The sequence below is a fragment of the Erigeron canadensis genome, chromosome 8 (genome assembly GCF_010389155.1).
Source record: "Erigeron canadensis isolate Cc75 chromosome 8, C_canadensis_v1, whole genome shotgun sequence".
NCBI classification, from domain to species: domain Eukaryota; kingdom Viridiplantae; phylum Streptophyta; class Magnoliopsida; order Asterales; family Asteraceae; genus Erigeron; species Erigeron canadensis.
This window is the reverse complement of record NC_057768.1, coordinates 35339660-35358952: the sequence shown is the minus strand read 5'-3', so window position 1 is coordinate 35358952 and position 19293 is coordinate 35339660. Positions and strand designations below refer to the sequence as shown.

General features: G+C 33.1%; 4 protein-coding genes and 1 pseudogene across 4 annotated transcripts; 3 read left to right on the top strand and 2 right to left on the bottom strand.

Moving 5' to 3' along the window:
• Positions 1-638: 638 nt before the first annotated feature.
• On the bottom strand, positions 639-2375 carry LOC122578385 (mediator of RNA polymerase II transcription subunit 4). The gene is made up of 2 exons (XM_043750334.1): positions 2215-2375; positions 639-2001 (listed from the first exon to the last, which is right to left on the bottom strand). Exon 2 carries the CDS (start codon positions 1965-1967, stop codon positions 768-770), a length of 1200 nt encoding a protein of 399 aa, XP_043606269.1. The 5' UTR covers positions 1968-2001; positions 2215-2375; the 3' UTR covers positions 639-767.
• A 1986-nt stretch (positions 2376-4361) lies between these two features.
• LOC122580275 lies at positions 4362-6953 on the bottom strand (annotated as a pseudogene).
• Positions 6954-7527: 574 nt separating this feature from the next.
• On the top strand, positions 7528-9601 carry LOC122580115. The gene is made up of 3 exons (XM_043752387.1): positions 7528-7773; positions 7887-8089; positions 9085-9601. The coding sequence occupies exons 1-3, from the start codon at positions 7672-7674 to the stop codon at positions 9260-9262; spliced, it is 483 nt and encodes a 160-aa protein (XP_043608322.1). The 5' UTR covers positions 7528-7671; the 3' UTR covers positions 9263-9601.
• A 456-nt stretch (positions 9602-10057) lies between these two features.
• On the top strand, positions 10058-11068 carry LOC122579811 (triphosphate tunnel metalloenzyme 3-like). The gene has a single exon (XM_043752046.1). It carries the CDS (start codon positions 10094-10096, stop codon positions 10796-10798), a length of 705 nt encoding a protein of 234 aa, XP_043607981.1. The 5' UTR covers positions 10058-10093; the 3' UTR covers positions 10799-11068.
• Positions 11069-12939: 1871 nt separating this feature from the next.
• Positions 12940-19012, top strand: LOC122578246 (F-box/LRR-repeat protein 4). Its single transcript, XM_043750160.1, has 16 exons — positions 12940-13218; positions 14226-14459; positions 14562-14690; positions 14763-14970; positions 15072-15218; positions 15453-15527; positions 15678-15749; positions 15843-15914; positions 16001-16072; positions 16169-16240; positions 16746-16817; positions 16933-17004; positions 17181-17324; positions 17399-17470; positions 17552-17698; positions 18515-19012. The coding sequence occupies exons 2-16, from the start codon at positions 14256-14258 to the stop codon at positions 18697-18699; spliced, it is 1743 nt and encodes a 580-aa protein (XP_043606095.1). The 5' UTR covers positions 12940-13218; positions 14226-14255; the 3' UTR covers positions 18700-19012.
• The last annotated feature ends 281 nt before the right edge of the window (positions 19013-19293 follow it).

The following is a 19293-nucleotide window of genomic DNA, read 5'->3' as shown; positions in this document are numbered from 1 at the left end:
GTTCCAGAGAATTACATCCCCCTGTCTGTGCAACAATGGAGCTGAAAATACTGCTATGGCCACCATTACTGGAACTTAACAAAAAGTTTGCCTGACTTCTATTATGTTGCAACCACTTCTCTAAGTTATAAATCTTACTGTTGGAGAATCAAATCACCACATGACCAGCATAAACACCTGACTATTTAGTTCAATCTACACAAATTTCCATTATGACTCTTGATGCACTAATAAACCTTATACTACAATGGAAGCTATGTTATAACTTATCCATACCTCATATCAAGTGTCTATTTAAACCTAATACATCTGAATGCTCAAGAATTAGATGACAAAAAAAAATAAGCCAAAAACAGGTCAAGAGAGTTTTACCTTGTGTATCCTGTGTACTGGCACTTGAAATCAAAGTATGTTGTTCTTCTTAACTAGGTAAATGCTCTTATGGTGAACTTCAAAATCAAAATTAACCATTTGAGAGCTACATCTTTCATTTTGTTTACTTATTTACATATATGCCACATTGCATATTTCACTCAACATCTTCTTCATTTATATAAGTTAACTATCATATACATACTTCCTGATAATCTATGTTTTATAATTTAACATTTTAACCACTCGTACTATTAAAAATGAGATTTTCAGAACGATAGCACCATAATCATTCTTGGTTCATAATAGGAGTTGATCAGGTTACAAAAGGCAACAATTCTTGTAAACATAAAACATATTTTTCTAACAAAAGCCTTAATAGAAATCGCTTGTGATCAATCTTCGTCATCAGAAGTATCATCGCTGCTGTATTCACTACTACTGTCATCATCAATATCAAGTTGAACATGGCGAACCTGTATAGGTTGAGGACCCTTTGCAAATGGAGGAACGTGACTGGGTTGAGGTTGTTGGTCCTCAGTCCTAGGCGGACCAGGAAGAGAGTCCAACGGAGGTAAAGGAACTGGGTCCCCAGGCTTCCATCCAGCAGGCGGAAGGATAGATAAATCGGCGAGAAACGGCACAGGCATCCCAGGCTTCCATCCTGATGGTACCACGATGTTTGGAGGAATCATATCCTTAAATGCCATACCAAATGGATTCGTCTCCGTTGGATTTTCAGCCAAGGGCTCAATGGTAAATTTCTCCTTGTTTTCTTTCGGTAATCCAACATCAAGGTCAGCAAAGCTGTATAACTGAGAAGCCCGCATTTGCTCCTCTTGTGGGGCAGGCGGGAGAGCACCTCGGAGAGGAGCTGTGCCTGCACCAAACTCCGGTGGGGCAAACGTCGTGTAGCTTATTCTGTGTGCATACGACAATATATCAGACAGATTTAGCTGAGTTGCAACTGTTGTGGTAGACGAGCTCTCATCTCTTTCTTCGAACTTCGATCTTTTCAAGCGTCGGAAATCCGAATAGTCATCAACCAACATATCCAGAACCCGTTCAGCTTCTTTAAGTTTATTAGCAAAAACCAGAATTGCAGTATCTTTAGATCTAATCTCGCGGGTAAGTTTCTGCTTAGCATCTTGAAGGTCAAGAATTTCTTGAAGTTCAGTAACAGCTTCAAATAGTTGCGCCTGAAGGGTCGTAAAAAGTGATAAAACCTCTTTCGCGTTAGCAGGAGATGAATCCGTCAAAGATACATTTTGAGTCGAGAGAAACGTAGGAAAAGAACCACGAAAGTTAGCCAACCACTGAGTGTGATTAGGAGAGACTTCAAATAGTCTCGTTGAAAGCGCCGCCATCCTTTGAAGGATAGACTGAGCTCTAGATAGTGGCGGAAGTAGCGGCAATAGTGTTAACGAGGTCGGTGTGGTCAATAAATTCGGATGCAGGTTAGGTGGTTGTGGTTGTGAGGTTTGTGACGACGAAAACTTTGATGGGGCAGGGGTTTGCAGAGACGGTGAATTCGGGTTTGGCAGACCGAGTCTAGCCGGAGATTGTATAATCTGGTGAGGTAAATTCTGTAGCATTTCTCTACCACTTCTTTCTATCAGTCTGTTTTTACTACAAAATTAACACAAAAACTATAAACAAACACAAAATTATCTATAGATATACTAATATGTAGGGGTTTCTAACAATTAAATTACAAATTAAGGCCTAAAAAAGCAAGAACAAAGAAAATTACAAAATCGGTATGCTTAAGAAGATTAAAGATTCAAACTTTATAATAAAAATTAAACAAAAAAGATTAGGGCTTTAAGTATGAGAGATTACTTGGTCTTGATAGAAGGATAAAGGGTTCCCCGGAGATGATGGTGGTGAGTTCTGGGTAGGATTCCGGTGGTCGGAGATCGGGTGCCGTAACTGAAACGCTGGCAAGGTGGGACTGATCGCGGATTGGGAGAAGCAAAAAGTGAGAATGAAGTTCTTTTGATTTTGAGTCTTGACTTTATTTTAAGGAAGAGGATTTAATATGCAGGTAATTTTCTATTTTTCTCTCATATAAAATACCATTATTGCCCTTTAAACATATGATAGTTTTAAATTAATTAAATTTTTTTTTTTTTATCAATGGTAAGTAGGGGTGTTCATCAAAACGTCAAACCGGTTAATCCGGACCAAACCGTGGCACTTGGATTGATTTGGGTGGATTAAGTTGTTAAAGTCTGGTTTGGTGTTGAAAGTTTTGAAAAACCGGATTATTTGGTTCGTTTACGGTTTGAGCAAAGCAAAAAACCGCAGAAGACCGAACTGGATCAGAATGTATTTCATACTTTCATAACTCAAGAAGAAGACGACTTTATTTGAAGTCATAAAGCATAAACATTTTTAAAAATAAATACTTTTATGTTCCAAATTTTTTAGAGTTTCATTATAAAGAACACATCTCTATTTTGAATTTATAATTAATTATACAATAAATAAAAACTTTTTCAATATATGGATGTTATATCTGTAATTAACATAAGATATAGTTTTTTTATCAAAAGTTCGAATACATTAAAATAAATAGTTTGACCCTAGTATTTTTTTAAATATGTATACTTTTAATTTTAAGTGTTTGTTATGGATTTTTACACAAATCTTGACAAATGTACATAAAAGTTATATGAAATAAGAAAAAAGAAAAAAAAACAAAAAACGGCCAAACCCGACCAAACCGGACCGGCTTATATGGTTTGGTCAGACAATATAGTTGGTCTGGTTTGGTTTGATATATGTTGAAACCAATATTGACGGTTTGGTTTGAGATTTATTCAAAACCGGTCAAAGCCGGTCCATGACCACCCCTAATGGCAAGTGAAATTTCATTTGTTGTGGTAATCGACAAACATCAAATTTCATAAGATAAAAAAGATTACCTAATATTAGTGTTTGAGATAAAAAAAAAAAAAAAAGTAATTCAAGTGATTATTTTTTGTGTGAGAATTAAAGGTTAGATAAAAAGAGATAAAATGGATGAAAAAAAAAGAAAGAAAACAAGTGGCCTGCCAAAAAGGTCAAAAAAGATTAATAGAGTGGAAGTATTAACTCGAACGTATGACCAATGTTATTACAAGGACGGAAAAAAACCAACCAACCAAAAGTATCTTTTATTTAAAAGTTAGCAAGACATTCTATTAATACGGCTTATGAACAACTACTGTTCATAAGCACAATCAATGTTATTATAAAAATTGAGTAATGATAGTTTTAAAAAAATGATAGTTTTAAAAAAATGATAGTCTTGATTTTCTTATATATGTCAGATTCTTTTTCATAAGTTGTGGGTTATTCTCGTGTATTATAAATGTTAATTTAAGCCTTTTGACTTAAATACATTTATGATTTTCCTTTTCTAAATGTTTTTTAAAAACGGGTAATTGAGGAAATTATAGCCCTGGTACCATAAATGGATACCTTTCAACTCATCCCGTATGAGCCATATGATGCCGGTACAATACATGCATCTTAATCATCACATGATCTGAATATCCCAAAAGATCAAACATGCGTAATTAAGCTTCATTGATAATGAGTACCTTAAATAATTTATTTTTTTATGTCAACCAGAAATTGAATCTGAGACTTTAATTTCACTGTTTTAATACATTTTTTTGTGTGTGAATTACTCTAACCTCGTGTAATAGTGAAAATATGATTTGTTCATGTTATTGCAAACTAATTTTGTTGACTATTTATAGTTATATTGTATTGAAATTAGAAAATTGTAAGAGAGAGAAACAATAAACAATCATCAAATATGTTATTTTCAATATAATGAACTTGTTGGTAGGAAAATAACATAATGAACTTGTTGGTAGGTTGTTTACACATTAGTATGGGCATTTTGGGTTCAAGATTCTTGTAGGCTTCATAAAATCAAACTATAGACATAATAAGATACACACCAAAGCATTTTACTACTAAAAACAAAGTTCAGAAGATAAAATACTGTAAGTTGATAACTAGTCCTAAATTGGTATGATAGAGTTTAGAGGGCTAAATCATCCAAGCCAAAAGATCTTTCTACTGCTTTGAACCAAGATGCCTCCTTTTTCTTCCTCAAGTCCTCATTTAATACAGGACTGAAAGTTTTAGCTTTCTTCATTCTCTCCTCATTTGAAAATAAATCTTTTTCGGTCCAAACTCCGACAGCCAAACCTGCTGCAAAAGCTGCTCCAAGTGCCGTTGTCTCTATATCAGCTGGCCGTACCACCGGTGTTCCTAGTATGTCTGCCTGCAAGATAATCCACCTTTTAGGAATGCGTAGCAATTTGGATTTATATACATATGAATAATTGAGTGTGTGAGTCAGTTTATGTATTCTTTAACAGGTCAAACATGTAATATTATAAAATTTGTTCAACGTGTTTATGTTTATTATTGGAAAAATACACTTTATGCATATTTGTTTTCATGAAAACTTTACGGAGAAAAGTGTTTTGCGTAAACTCAAGATGACATTACCCATTTTTCCACTGGAAAATTGATAAATATATATCGGGCAATGTTATATCTAAGGTCAAAATGGTGAGATCACAGAAACCAGTTAAAAGTCTACCAAAGTTTAGTTTTAAGCATAAAACATTAGAGGTTATGTTTGCACCTTCATTATTTTTCTGAAAGAAATTTAAAAGATTTGGACAAAGTTTATCCGGTCAACTCCATACAATTTGACCCATTAACCAACCTGTTTTGACCCATTACCCTAACGTTTGCAGCATGCTCAGTAAGATTGTAAAAAGATGAGAATCAGTATACCTGGATCTGCATAAGGGTGCTGTTAGCAGTAGCACCACCATCCACCCTAAGCAAAAACTGACCCTTTTCAGTTTTTGCTTCCATTTTCTTGCTTGCATCTTTATGCATCGAGTCTAATACATCCTTAACTTGAAAACAGATACTTTCAAGCACATCTCGAGCTATATGACATTTCTTTGTAGATATTGTGAGTCCAATACAAACACCACGAGCATCCTCATGCCACCATGGTGCAAATAGTCCATTAAAAGCCGGGACAAAATACACTCCACCTGTCGAGTCAACTTGCCTAGCCAAATCCTCAATCTCTTTAGCTGAACCAATTAGTTCAAGACCGTCTCTGAGCCACTGAACCACACGTCCAGCAATAGCGATTGAACCCTCTAGAGCATAATTTGTGGGTGCATCTTTCCCAAGCTTGAAAGCTAAAGTGGTCAATAAACCATGATTCGACTTGACCACCTCCTCACCAGTGTTAATTAGTATAAAAGCGCCTGTTCCATATGTGCATTTAGCTTGACCCTTTTTACATGATTGACCCAACATGGCAGCATGCTGGTCACCTAAACATCCTGAAACTGGAACCCCTGGAATAGGCCATCCCTTTGATACATGACCGATAATTTCAGAGTTACTAACAATCTTTGGGAGAATTCCTGGAGAAATCTTTAGGCTTTCCAATGTAGTTTTGTCCCAATTTAGTGTCTTAAGGTTCATAAGCATTGTTCTTGATGCATTTGACACGTCTGTGACGTGTACACCATTGTTGACGCCTCCGGTTAAGTTCCAGATCAACCATGAGTCCACAGTTCCAAATCCCCTTTTTTACTGATTCTTTAACCTTTTCAACATTTTCAAGTAACCATACTAGTTTTAATGCACTAAAATAAGTGCTAATCGGCAGCCCACATGTTTCAAGAAAATGGGTTCTTCCTCCTTTTAATTTTTTCTCCAATTCACTGATCCAAAAACAATTAAGTGTAAGAGAAATGATGATCTTCTTTGGTTTTGCGGTTTAAAATATGTTTGTGAAATTATATCAATCCAAGTCGTATATAGTTAGTTTCTAGTGTTAGCATACAGTTAAACTGGTTTGTGATAATTTAGGCCTATATAATCATATAGAATATAATCAGTATATTAGTAATCACTTTCATAATGCAATGACTAACATCCCTAAATCTTAACCATGATTGTTGATCAAGAAGTGAAATTTTGGAATAATAAACCCAAGAATGAACCTGCAAATAGAACTGGTTCGCATATCCATCCAAACAATGGCGTTATATAGCGGAATCCCGGTGGATTTGCTCCACGCGATTGTGGTTTCTCTTTGATTAGTGATTCCAATTCCTTTAAGGCCATTGTCAATGTTAAGCCCATTAGCAGTGGCTTTATCAATAGCCTTTGATATACATATCCTCACACTTTCAAGAATCTCTATGGGATCATGCTCCACCCATCTATCATCATCATACATAAACATTATGAATGAAATATAACGCATACATACATTTTACATATATAGACAGAACACATATAATGTCGGGATGATTACCCTGCTTGTGGGTAGAATTGAGTGAACTCAACCTGATGGGATCCGACACTTTGTGCTTTATGATGATAAATGATGAATCTTGTGCTTGTTGTTCCTTGATCTATAGATCCAATGTATGTTTCTTGTTTTGCCATTTTGTTTGTTAGATCAGTATTCCTTTTAACAATTATGGAAATTTAAACAAATGTTTGATGTTTGTTCCATGTTTTTCTCTTATGTTCTTTCAAACTGTGAACAATATTTTGTATTGAATATTAATACCATATATATTTGATACACCTTCAATGGATATAAATAACAAATGGTTAGTTTTGCATCATCTATTCTGTTTTGGTTGTTTTCAAATGTGAAAGTGACAAACGATATTATTTCAGTTTTGGGTATTTTACTAGCGATTTAAGAAAAAGATAACTCACCCTCTAGCGGCAGAGATTGTACATAACAATACGTTGCAACCAAATACTAAGACCATATTATTTTCTATATATGTAAGTTGAGCTTCTATTGAACTTGGTCCGAAGCAAGATTAAGTCAAAAATAAAGTCTAATAAATAAGCGGTTTGCATATGTACTTAAGCACTAATGCTAAACTGCACACATATTTACTACGAGTACATTACATGGATCATTTAATTACTTGTAATGAAAGAAAGTATTGGATTCTTTTAGACATCCCACACTTCCTCCTTAGCTGGTTTATACCCTACTTTTCTTGTTACCACTCCAAAGAATTATAAATAAGAAAAATTTTACAAAAAGCACTAGAAAGCATGTAAAAAACCCCACACAAAAACTATTCCAAAAAACTAGCTTTACCCTTTTGCACATGAACCCCATATATATATTAAACCCCCTAGCTACACTTGATCCCAAAACCGAAGTCTTTGAAAAAACACAACCATTTTCTTGATCATAAAATCTTTGTCATAATGGTTAACAAGGGTGTGGGTGCATTTGTCTGTCTTCTCATTATCGCATTGGACATAACCGCCGGTATACTCGGTATCAAAGCGGAAGCCGCCCAGAATCAGGTTTGATATAACTATTTTTTTTGGTCATATATAACTTTATAATGAACTAATAGTGTTTTGATGAATAATGGTTTTTATATATATATATGGTTGGTGTTTTGATATATAAATAGGAGAAGCATTTAAGGTTATGGCTATTTGAGTGCAAAGAACCAAGCCAAGAAGCATATAGGCTTGGATTTGCTGCAATTGTGCTATTGATAATAGCTCATGTGTTGGCTAATTTGCTAAGTGGTTGCACTGCTTGTAGTCATGAAGAGATCCATAAAGCTTCAACTGGCAGACAATTGTCATTGCTATCTCTCTTCTTTACATGGTAACTTGCTTTTTGGTCTCTATATCTCATCTAAATCTATATGTTGGTTAACTATAGACGTAAACAACGACAATGATATCCAATCCTGACCGCCTTAAGATGGTCAACAATGAGCAAAATTTTGAATGAAGTTTTTAGTACAATACACTTTCACTTTTGCCATTGCTACAGTTAAGATTTTGTGCATTAAACTACACAAATCATATAATCTATACAAGATTTCAAACAATATATTCGGCCACACAAAAACATGGTACATTTTTGATAATTTCACAACAATGATAATTTCTTAACAAAAAACCATATACCATAGTTTAGAAAGTCAATCATTGACGTCAGTTTTACTAATAAGACCTTGATAATCTTACAAAGATGAGTTGGAAATATATATACACTTTAGAGGTTTACACATGGGGTGGATTGTTTTTAGGTTTATGCAATAAAGTTAATTATTTTCTTTACATTTTAAACATATGGAAACTATTGTCAAAATCTTTCTATTCGGTGAGATTATTTGAATTGAAGGATTTTTTTTTTCATATATCAAAATCACTAAATATAGTCACTTTTAAAACAAATTTAGCAATGAATTTCGAATATGTGAAAGAAGTTTTGGTTATTTCATATGGAAAAATGGATATAAAATTTGTATCTTCAATATTAATAGTTCACTTTAAATATACAATAATTTAATTCATCTTAACAACAATTTTTAAAGCTTTGTTAATGAAAACCCATTTCATATTAGTATTAGGTGGTGTTTGTTTATAACTTGATAAATTAAGTCATGACTTAATCAAAAAATTTTAATTCATTAAGTCATCAAAAGTGTTTGTTTTCTTGACTTAATAAACAAAAAACAACTGTATTGACTTAATCCATATAAACGTTATTTATTCATTCAGTCACTTAATCAATTCAGTCACTTAATGGTTAAAAAACCAAATAGCCCAAATGATAGTGGTACAACTAACATGTATGATGCTTGATTTTAGGATAATATTGGCAGTTGCATTGGGGATGCTAGTAATTGGGACCAAAGCAAACAGCAAATCGAATGCATCGTGTGGACTATCACATCATCATTTTCTTTCTATTGGAGGGATTTTGTGTTTCGTTCATAGCCTCTTTTCAATTGCTTATTACGTTACTGCCACTGCTTCAATCCATTAAAATTAAAGTCAAAAAAGCTTAAATTCTTTTTGGACTTTTTTTTCTCCCCACTAATCAATATGTCTACTTTTTTTTTTTTTTTTTTTTATTATCTTGCTTTTAGTCTTTTTACCCATCCCTATACCTTGTTTCATGGGATCTTTTTCATGATAACAAGGTGACTAATTTATCCTTGTCTAATGTCCTGGAAATTTCAAGTTTTGAAGCTAGTGTGTGACATTGTGATTGTTCATTTCATTTTTTTGTATTAATATCAATTAAAACCAATGTGTGGTATTATAGTGGAGATTATGATTGTATTGGATTGTTAATTTCAATGAGTACTTGTTTTTATGATGACCACAAGGCACAAGGTTAAGGGAAGTGATATTAGTTCCGTATAAGTTGATTAATTTACTACAATTGTGTATTAATTGTTTGTACGATATGTTATACTTATACAGTATGGTAGGTTAATCAAATTAAGTGGTACGATTATCAATTCCCCAAGGTTAAGGCTCCTGTATTTAAAATATATATACGTATCCAATCTTTAAAATACAAGTTATATAGTTGTGAATTGGTATTGTAGTAATTTCACATGTTCAATAAATAAATTATATAATGTGATTAGAAAATATTGATACTTAGGGAGTTTGGATAGCTTTTGCATAAAGTTAGATCAAAGATATACTTGTAAAAACTCTTTTCTCTTTTTTCGTATTTTTTATTAAAGAAACTAAAACTTTTTTTTAATATATTTAACTATTTAAGTGTTTGATTAAAAAAAACACTTAAAAAACTAAACCTATGAACACACACACACAAACAAACAATTAAAATTTGGAGTCTATGAAGATCTCTTATCCAATCAAGAACCACCTCAAAAAACTATTTTCACTGTCAAAATCCTCACAACACCACCACCACACAAACCCCATGGAAGTTGAAGTAAAGCTCCGGTTACCAAACGCCGCCGCCCACCAAAAACTTTCCAGCATTCTTTCCCCACACCACACCAAGACCCACCTTCAAGAAAACCTGTTTTTCGACACCCCATCATTAACTCTCGCCACAGCCCACCACGCCGCCCTGCGCCTACGATTCTATGACCTCGACACACATTCTGTCCTTTCCCTTAAGTCCAAACCATCTATATCTTCCGGGATTAGTCGTATCGAGGAGCTCGAAGAGCCCCTCGACCCGGGGCTCGGCCGCACTTGCGTGGCCGAGCCCAGCAGGTTTAAGAAAATGTTGGAAATGTCAAGAATATTGAAAATAGTGGAAAATGAATATAAGGTTGATTTGAATGAGGTTGTTTGTATCGGTGGGTTTAGGAATGTTAGAAGTGTTTATAAATGGAATGGGTTGGTTTTGGAATTAGATGAAACATTGTTTGATTTTGGTGTTAATTATGAAATTGAGTGTGAAAGTAATGATCCTGAAAAAGCTAAGGTAATGATTGAAGAGCTGCTGAATGCAAATGGGATTGAGTTTTCTTATTCAGATATGTCTAAATTTGCAATCTTTAGGTCAGGGAAGTTGCCGCAAATTTGAAAGAGATTTGGCCCATAATAAGTCAGTCTGAATTGAACTAACATTGTCTCTGTTACATTAGATTGACTTGCTAAGCAATATTTCATTTCACTTTTGGCTTATATAAGTTGTTGTATGAATCTCACTATCTTGGTTTATTTATTGATTCAAGAGGGAAAGAGAGTGTTGGTTATGTTACTACAAATTTGAGGAATGTTGGTTAATTTCATGTGCTTAATTATATTGGTTACATAAGGCGAAAGCTATGAATGTTGGTTACTACTTTATGTATGTAAGGAATCACATGAAAACATTTTTGTGTTATGCATACCCAAGTTTGATTATCAACATGCCATCTACGAATCATGATATTCATGAATCGAGGAACTCAACACTGTCTTTGTCAACGACTCAACATAACAACATGAATTCGATATTAACTCAAGTCATAAATAAAAAGCAAAGTACCAAGTAGTTGTTTGAACTAAAGAGAAATTGCCATTAGCTAATATCGGCAACATTAAAATATCTTTTGAGAAAAAGATCAGGATCCAATCTCTTAAAAGTTAAAACGAAATGCTGAAATAACCAAACATTAGAGTAGATGTGACCTTTTAGAACGAAATTACAATAGGATACTTGTGTATGTTGTAATTACAATAGGAAACTTGTGTATGTTGTTTAAGTCAAGAAAGCATAAATGTTGAAATATCCATCCATCTTAACGTTGATTCCCTATCCGTCAAAATTGACCATTTTGGTCTTTGTTTAAAGCTGATGCATATGATACAAATATATAGATTAACAACTTGTAACTTATTTATTGTTCCGTTCCTTTTGTTTAAATCTAAATTGTATTGCGCAAAACTGTTATGTTTTCTACCAAATGGATGGATTATAAGTAAACCACCCACCTACCTAGTATAGTACTCGTAGTATCAATCAAGTTTCAGTATTCTAAAACAACGGCCACACTTGTTCAAGATGAGATGAGACGTATTGATGATTTTTGATGTCGAATGATGCAACCCAAAGTTAATAATTTTGTTTGAACGGCTGTATCAAAGTTAAATTAAATAGACTTGTATCATTCTTTTTCTAAGGAAAATTGTGAAACTTATTTAGAATTGTGGAGTTTTGATGGTCTGTCCTCAATAATTAATTGTAAAAGCCTTAAGCAAAATCAAATTTGAAAGTCTAATTCATTAAAATATTAAAGTAAATAAATAAATAAATAAACAAATAAAGGCTTAATTACTATTGTAGTACAAAAAGAGAGGTTGTTACAAAAACCAATAAATTTTTTATTGTAATGCAAATTGTATAATGTTGCATAACAGAGAGACTAAACAATAGGTTTTCTATACAGAAAATTAAGACCTTAAATTTTTAAGGACCTAAAGTAGTTGATTAGCCTTTTATAACTATAGAACCGCCTCATTAGACATTGACCATGTATTACGGGAATTATTGCAACAATAGTAATAAACCCTGTTTAAAGAGACTTATATACAGAAGGTCATAAAGTAATTCCCAGAATGAACGACTTAATTAGGCAATTTTATTTGACACAAGTTTTTTTTAAACTTTTACAACCTCAACAATTAATTTCCGAATAAAATCTGGTTAGTATAATCATATTATAAGAGTATCCACAATGGTAGGTTGAATAAAAGGTTTTTTTTTATACTAATAAGTCATTATAAAGCTTTTTACTATTAGGAAAAATAGTTTTTTTCTTCAAACTGTTGAGAATCCTTAACCTATTTGATGAAAGATTTTTTTTCAAGTGTACTTACATTAACTTATAAATATATTATATTAATATGACTTTATTTAATATTTTCAATTTAATATTATAAACTAGTAATGTGAAAATAATAAAAAATTATTGATATCTTAATGCCATTGAGGATGCTCTTAGGTGATTTACATTAGTATTAGTGAAAGACTCTAGTTAGTTAAATGTAACTTTGATATATTTTAACATTGAAATGATTGACACAAAAGTAGCCCATAGCTTAAAACTTCATTTAGACGTTTTATCTTTAATCACTATTAATCAATTGCTATTATTATTATATATGTCATCAAAACTAGAATAAAAAAGTACAATATATCCAATCTATATCTATATATTTGATTGATGATATTTATATTTGGACGTTCTTATCCCAAAAGAAAAGCCATGTATAGTTGATGAGAAAATGATGATCATCATCAAAACTCCAAAAAAAGCCTCCACGTTTACAATCATCTGCCGCTTCCATTTCCAATAATACCTACTCACTCACTCCTTCCTACACGCTTCACCTTCTTCCTTTCTAATCCCTAATAATACCCATTTTTAATAATAGTAATAATAATAATCATAATCATATGATGATCTCCATGAAGCTTTCCTGAATACCCATTTTCATAATTTATATCTATATATATAGGTTTCTTTGATTCTTGATTTTTCTTTCTTTGATTCTTGTTGTAGTAGTTTTTTCATTTGTTACTTAATTATTGTTAAATAGAATTTAAGAAGCTAATTAGGAGCGCTAATCCATATGGGTAAAGTAAAGTTTGCACCTTTTTTGTATTTGTGTTAGTCTTATTTGTATGATTATGGTTAATATTATGGTGATTTTATATCTGGGTTATATAATGCTTTTTTACATGGGTGTTGTGTTCTTTTGGATTTCTTGTTCATTTTTATATATATATTTTTTTGTTTCTTAAAGTTTACTTTTTTATATATACCTTGAATCTTTTTTACGTCAATTTAGGTAATTATAAATTTGTTTATAACTTTTTTACGTCTATTAAGGTAATTATAGCTGTATTTTACTTGATAAAGCTTGTTTTTTTACCATCATTTTACTGGATAAAGCTTGCTTTTTTACCATCATGACTTGTCAAAATGGGCCACATGTCAAATTTATGTTTTGACACATCACTGATATTACCGGTTATAATGGTAAAAATTTAAGCTTTATCGGGTCAAATAAGATTTTAGTTACCTAAATGGACCTAATTAAGTTTTCATTACCAAAATGTATTTTATGACATTTACCATTCTGAAATTATTTAAGCTACTATCTTAATAGGACTAATTTTTGATGTGTTTGATGAGTGTTAAAAACCGGAGACTTGTTATCGTAAGTACTTACTGTTAAAGTTGTATAAGTATTTCTAACTTGAAGCATCTTGCTCTACGATAAGTGCATGATGATTAAGATAATTAATGGTAAATGGAGGATGTTTTCTGGTTCATGTTGCCCAGGGATGTGAGTTATTGACTAATATGTATGTGGCCTAACTGGATATCCGCTTGACTGTAGGCATTTTCGTTATTCCACATTTTGGGTTGCATATGTGTTTGCAAGTGCTTGGCTAATTTCAAAATGTTGAAACACAATTTTAATTGTAGTTGTTTTGAATCAAGCATTTGAATTGACAGGTTATATATAGTTTCTAAGATTATATTCCAATGGGGGGAGCTTGTTCTAGGAAAAGGGACCCACAAACCGTGGAAGAAAACGCCGTACATGGATCTGTTTCAAGAAGGTATTCCAAAAGTGGAAGCTCAAAATGGCTGGGAGGAGCGTCTTTCTCTCGAGCATCTGTAGACAATAAAGATGGAAACCCAATACCTCCGTCTCTTATGGAATTGTGCATTTATAAAATTTCAGAAGTAAGTTGCGTATATAATAAGTCAAATCCCACTGTTGTATTCTTTTATTGTGACTTTTGTAGTTAGTTTCATAAAATGTCTTGATTTTCTGTTGTCTAACAGGAAATTAGTCAGTATGGTACCTTCTCTATGCTCCCACGAGATATCAGCCAACAGATTTTTAACGAATTGGTTTATTCTCAACGTCTTACCGAGGCTTATCTTGAAGCATTCCAAGATTGTGCTCTGCAGGTACTTAATCATGAGTAGATGTTGGAATTCATAATTATATTAAACCTTCACTTTTCTTTTTCCTTTCGGTAGGATATAAATTTAGGTGAATATCCGGGGGTGGATGATACTTGGATGGATGTCATCTCCTCTCAAGGGGCATCTTTACTGTCTGCGGATCTTTCTGGTTCAGAAGTTACAGATTCTGGTTTGTTTCATATTAAAGACTGCAAGAATGTTGATGCCTTAAATTTTAATTTTTGTGACCAGATTTCTGATGTTGGACTTGGCTACATTAACGGTATTCTTCTTCTCCAAAGTTATAAGTGAATCTATCTTTATATTATATAATAGTAAGAGCTTCTTATAATCCGAATGCTGCTTATTGTTGTTAATTGTCAGGTCTTTCAAACTTGACAACTTTGAGTTTCAAGAGGAACAACAACATTACCACCAAAGGCATGAGTGCGCTTTCGGGTTTAGTTAACTTGTTGAAGTTGGACTTGGAAAGGTGCCCTGGAATCCATGGCGGTCTTGTTCATCTAAAAGGTATATTATTTTCATGTAGATGAAAATATTATCTTGTTCATCACACCAAACACACTTTGAGGTGGTTTTGTGTGTTATTAAGTGGATATGTGATATTGAGTAATGAAAATCAGGTGACAAGGTGTAAAAATATGTTCTGTGGGTGATGGCATTAATGTTCTAATAATCAGTTCATTTCACAAGCTTGTATTGCTCAATGAAGTAATAGATGTATCATGCATTTCATTCTGGCAGGTCTAAAAAAGCTCGAGGGACTTAACCTCAACTGCTGTAATTGCATCACCGATACGGATATGAAGCCTCTATCAGGTATAATTTATCGCTGCTATATAATCAAGAAATTCATCTTATGTAACTAGGTCCGGACTCCAGAGTTCAGTACCCTTTATAATGAACTTGATAAATTCAAATATTGTACTGTATAATAAATGACCAGCTAATTCTTTCTTCATATTTCAGACTTATCAAACCTGAAGGAGTTGCAAATTTCCTGCAGCAAGGTCACAGATCATGGTGTCACATTCTTGAAAGGTTACTTTTGTTATTTTTCTTTTTCATATGTAACATACTCTATACAGTTTTTAGCAAGTGGAATATAAGATAACGTAAATGTAAATTTTTCAGGTCTTCACAAACTTGAACTGCTGAATATGGAATGCTGTCCTATAACTGCAGCATGTTTGGATTCACTTTCAGGTTTATATAGTAAATAAGAAAAAATGAACTATAATCTAACCAACCGATGTTGGAGTATTTATTTTACTTCCATTTTAATGTTTCAGATCTTGGGTTTCTACTTTATCTGAATGTAAGCAGATCTAAGCTTACCGATGATGGGTGTGAAAAGTTTTCAAGTAAGCCTTCGCTCTGTTCACCTACAAGTTCTTGATATTTTATATTTGGAAATCGTCACAACTTTGGAGCTTCTTTCTACTGCAACTTTTATGCAGAGATGAAATCTCTAAAAGTGCTGAATTTGGGATTCAATGATGTATCGGGTGTTGTCCTGGCACACTTGAAAGGTGACATTTTTCTTCTGTTTTCCCCATTTCATATGTTTATACCCATTTTATTCAACTATAAGTAGATTTTGGTTTTGTTTTACGTCTTAACGGAACAAATGAGTAGACTTCAAAAAACTAGGTTAAGGGAAGCTGGTCAGACAGATGATACAGGTCAGAGATGCTGAAAATTGTACAAAGTTTATCTTGCATAAAATCTCTTGATAGATGTTTATCAGAAACTTAGTGCTAGAAGTTGGGATAAATTTGTGTAGTTATATGTGAAAACACTTGTATAAAAATAAAATCCAAAAATAGGAAAATCGTTGTGGGTCAACCCAAGAGACCCGACCTATTTTGAACCAATAGAAATTATCCATCTAGCGTGAGTGTTTTTTTAACTCGTTACTAGAGTTGCCTGTTTTGCGACTTCTAGTAACAAGTAATTACAATCTTTTAATCTTCTTGAATGAGCAAACAAGTTTTTTGAAATAACCCTGATTCTATAAAAATCTTTGGCTTGTAGGTTTGATAAATTTGGAGAGCTTGAATCTTGATTCATGTGGAATTAGGGATGAAGGATTGGTTCACTTGGCAGGTTTCTGGATTTTTTGATGGAACATTAAATTCTTAACGAGTCTACTTACAGTTTCACATGTATTATGGATATTGATGTGTATAGATTCTGATATATGCATATATGTGTTTATTAGGTCTCAATAATCTGAAATGTTTGGAGTTGTCTGACACACAAGTTGGAAACAATGGTCTTCGTCATCTATCTGGTTAAGACATTCTCTTGTATCAGTTGTTTAGAGTTGAAAGGTAGAAAAATGGAACTGTGGGGTTTGGGTTGGGTAACAGGACAAATCGGGCTTGGGTTATAATCCGATATATTAATGATTATCCACTTTAAGTGCATTTGACCCTGAGTTGAGTTGAATTTGTTTTGATGTTACAGGTTTGGTGAATATTGAAAGTTTAAATCTTTCGTTCACTGTTATTACTGATGGAGGTTTAAGATACTTGGCCAAAATGTCATCTCTTAGATCACTTAATTTGGATGTTCGTCAAGTTACAGATGCTGGACTTGCAGCTCTTGCAAGTATGCATACTTTTATTTCCAGAATTCTTTAGAACAAAAAAAGGCTATTATCCTGATTCGTGTTTGTGATGCAGGTTTGACTGGATTGATTCATTTGGATCTCTTTTGTGCAAAAATAACAGATACTGGAACAAATCATCTGCGCAGTAAGCTATTTTAAATCATTTATTTTCTAATGTTGGTTGAAACAGGTGATTTCTAAATATTTGAATTTGGCTTCTATTCAGATTTTAAAAAGTTGCGATCTCTAGAAATTTGTGGTGGGGGATTAACCGATGCTGGTGTGAAGAACATCAAGGATCTTAAATCTCTAATGATTTTGAACCTGTCCCAAAACAGCCACCTGACGGATAAATCTCTAGAATACATTTCTGGTAAGATCTCTTTGAAAGCTTTCATTGTTATCATCTTCTTATTGATTAGCAAAGCATGAATATTAAGTAAAGGTGCGTGTACATCCTGGCTTCCTGCTATGTGGGGTCGTATGACTCCACTTACAGTTTAAGTTTTTCACAAAGCAGTTAGCAGTGTATGAGTATGAGTAAGTGCATCAGTAGCTCAACTAAATATTTTCAAGGTCAGCCCAATATATAGAAAAACTTTCATTGGCTCTTTAAAGACTTATGTGGAAACTAAATGGAATTTTTTAAAATTTTTTATCGCAAGAGTCATTATAAAACATATTTTTAGCTGCAATGGACTTGATAAATTAAAAGTTTCTTTAGAAAGGCGTAAACAAATCCACACAAACTTCACAGAGAATATTTACAGGTGTCCACCATGTGATTCGAACCCACAACTTGTAGGTGATATGTCATCTCATATATTACGGAATTTTACGCGAGGATACCTGGCTAGGAACAATTTTACCAAGTTGCTACTTTTATGTATCTGATGTTTTGGTATTAATGATACACTAATATAATGATCAAACATGATATTTCATCCTACATTTTATGCTTACAAATAAAACCTCCTACACATATTTATAACACATGTCAAGATGAAAAGATGAGATCAAGTGAGAGAGATGAGTGTGGGCATATGTCAACATCTCTGCTTGTAGGATGGTGAAAAGATGAGATCAAGCTTTCTTTATTGTCTTTTTTTTTTTTCACATCAACAAAGTTAGACCCTGATAAAGTTTGACTTCTAGATTCTCCATTGACTTTAAGATGTCTTGAATGCAGAATTGACAGAGTTGGTCTCGTTAAATGTCTCAAGTTCACGGGTAACAAGTACAGGATTGAAGCATCTAACAAGTCTGAAGAACTTGAAATCACTGAGCTTGGAATCAACCAAGGTGACTGCAAATGATATAAAAAAGCTTCTTATATCTCACCTCCCGGATTTGATGTCATTTAGGCCTGAGTAGCTCCTGAAAGAAGATTGTCTTCTGTAGATAAAGATGATTTGTCAAATTGTTAATATCGTCTTATTTGTCTATGACTGTTCTGGGCTTGAAGGTCGTTATGGCGTAATAATTTGGAATGCATGTGGCATGACATGTATGGTGAAAGCATTTTCTTTCATGAGGATGGGAGTTGTAATGTAAATAAAACGCATCCTTCACTACCATCTCTCTTTAGTTTTCATTTCAATGTGGTTTTGGTAATGATCGTAAGGTTCTTGTAAATATGCTGGGATGATTTGTTTATAAAAAGCCAAACCTTTTTATTTTTTTTTTATCTAAGTGCACACGTTGATGCTGATTTTTGCTTCTTCACCTGTATAATATCAATAAAAAAAAACCCCTTCAAATCTGATTACATGAGACCTACCTGCAGAAATAAGCATCAGGCCTATAACACACGTTCAAAAAAGCTATTTAGGCTATTTCCAATGGGATGTCCTTGGATATCTTTTGCCGTTGAAGCTTGTCTAAAATTAATGATTTTTTTAAGGCATGCTTTTGCCTAAGGACATGCCTTTACTTGTCTATATTTTTGTTTTTAGTTGGAGGTAAAAG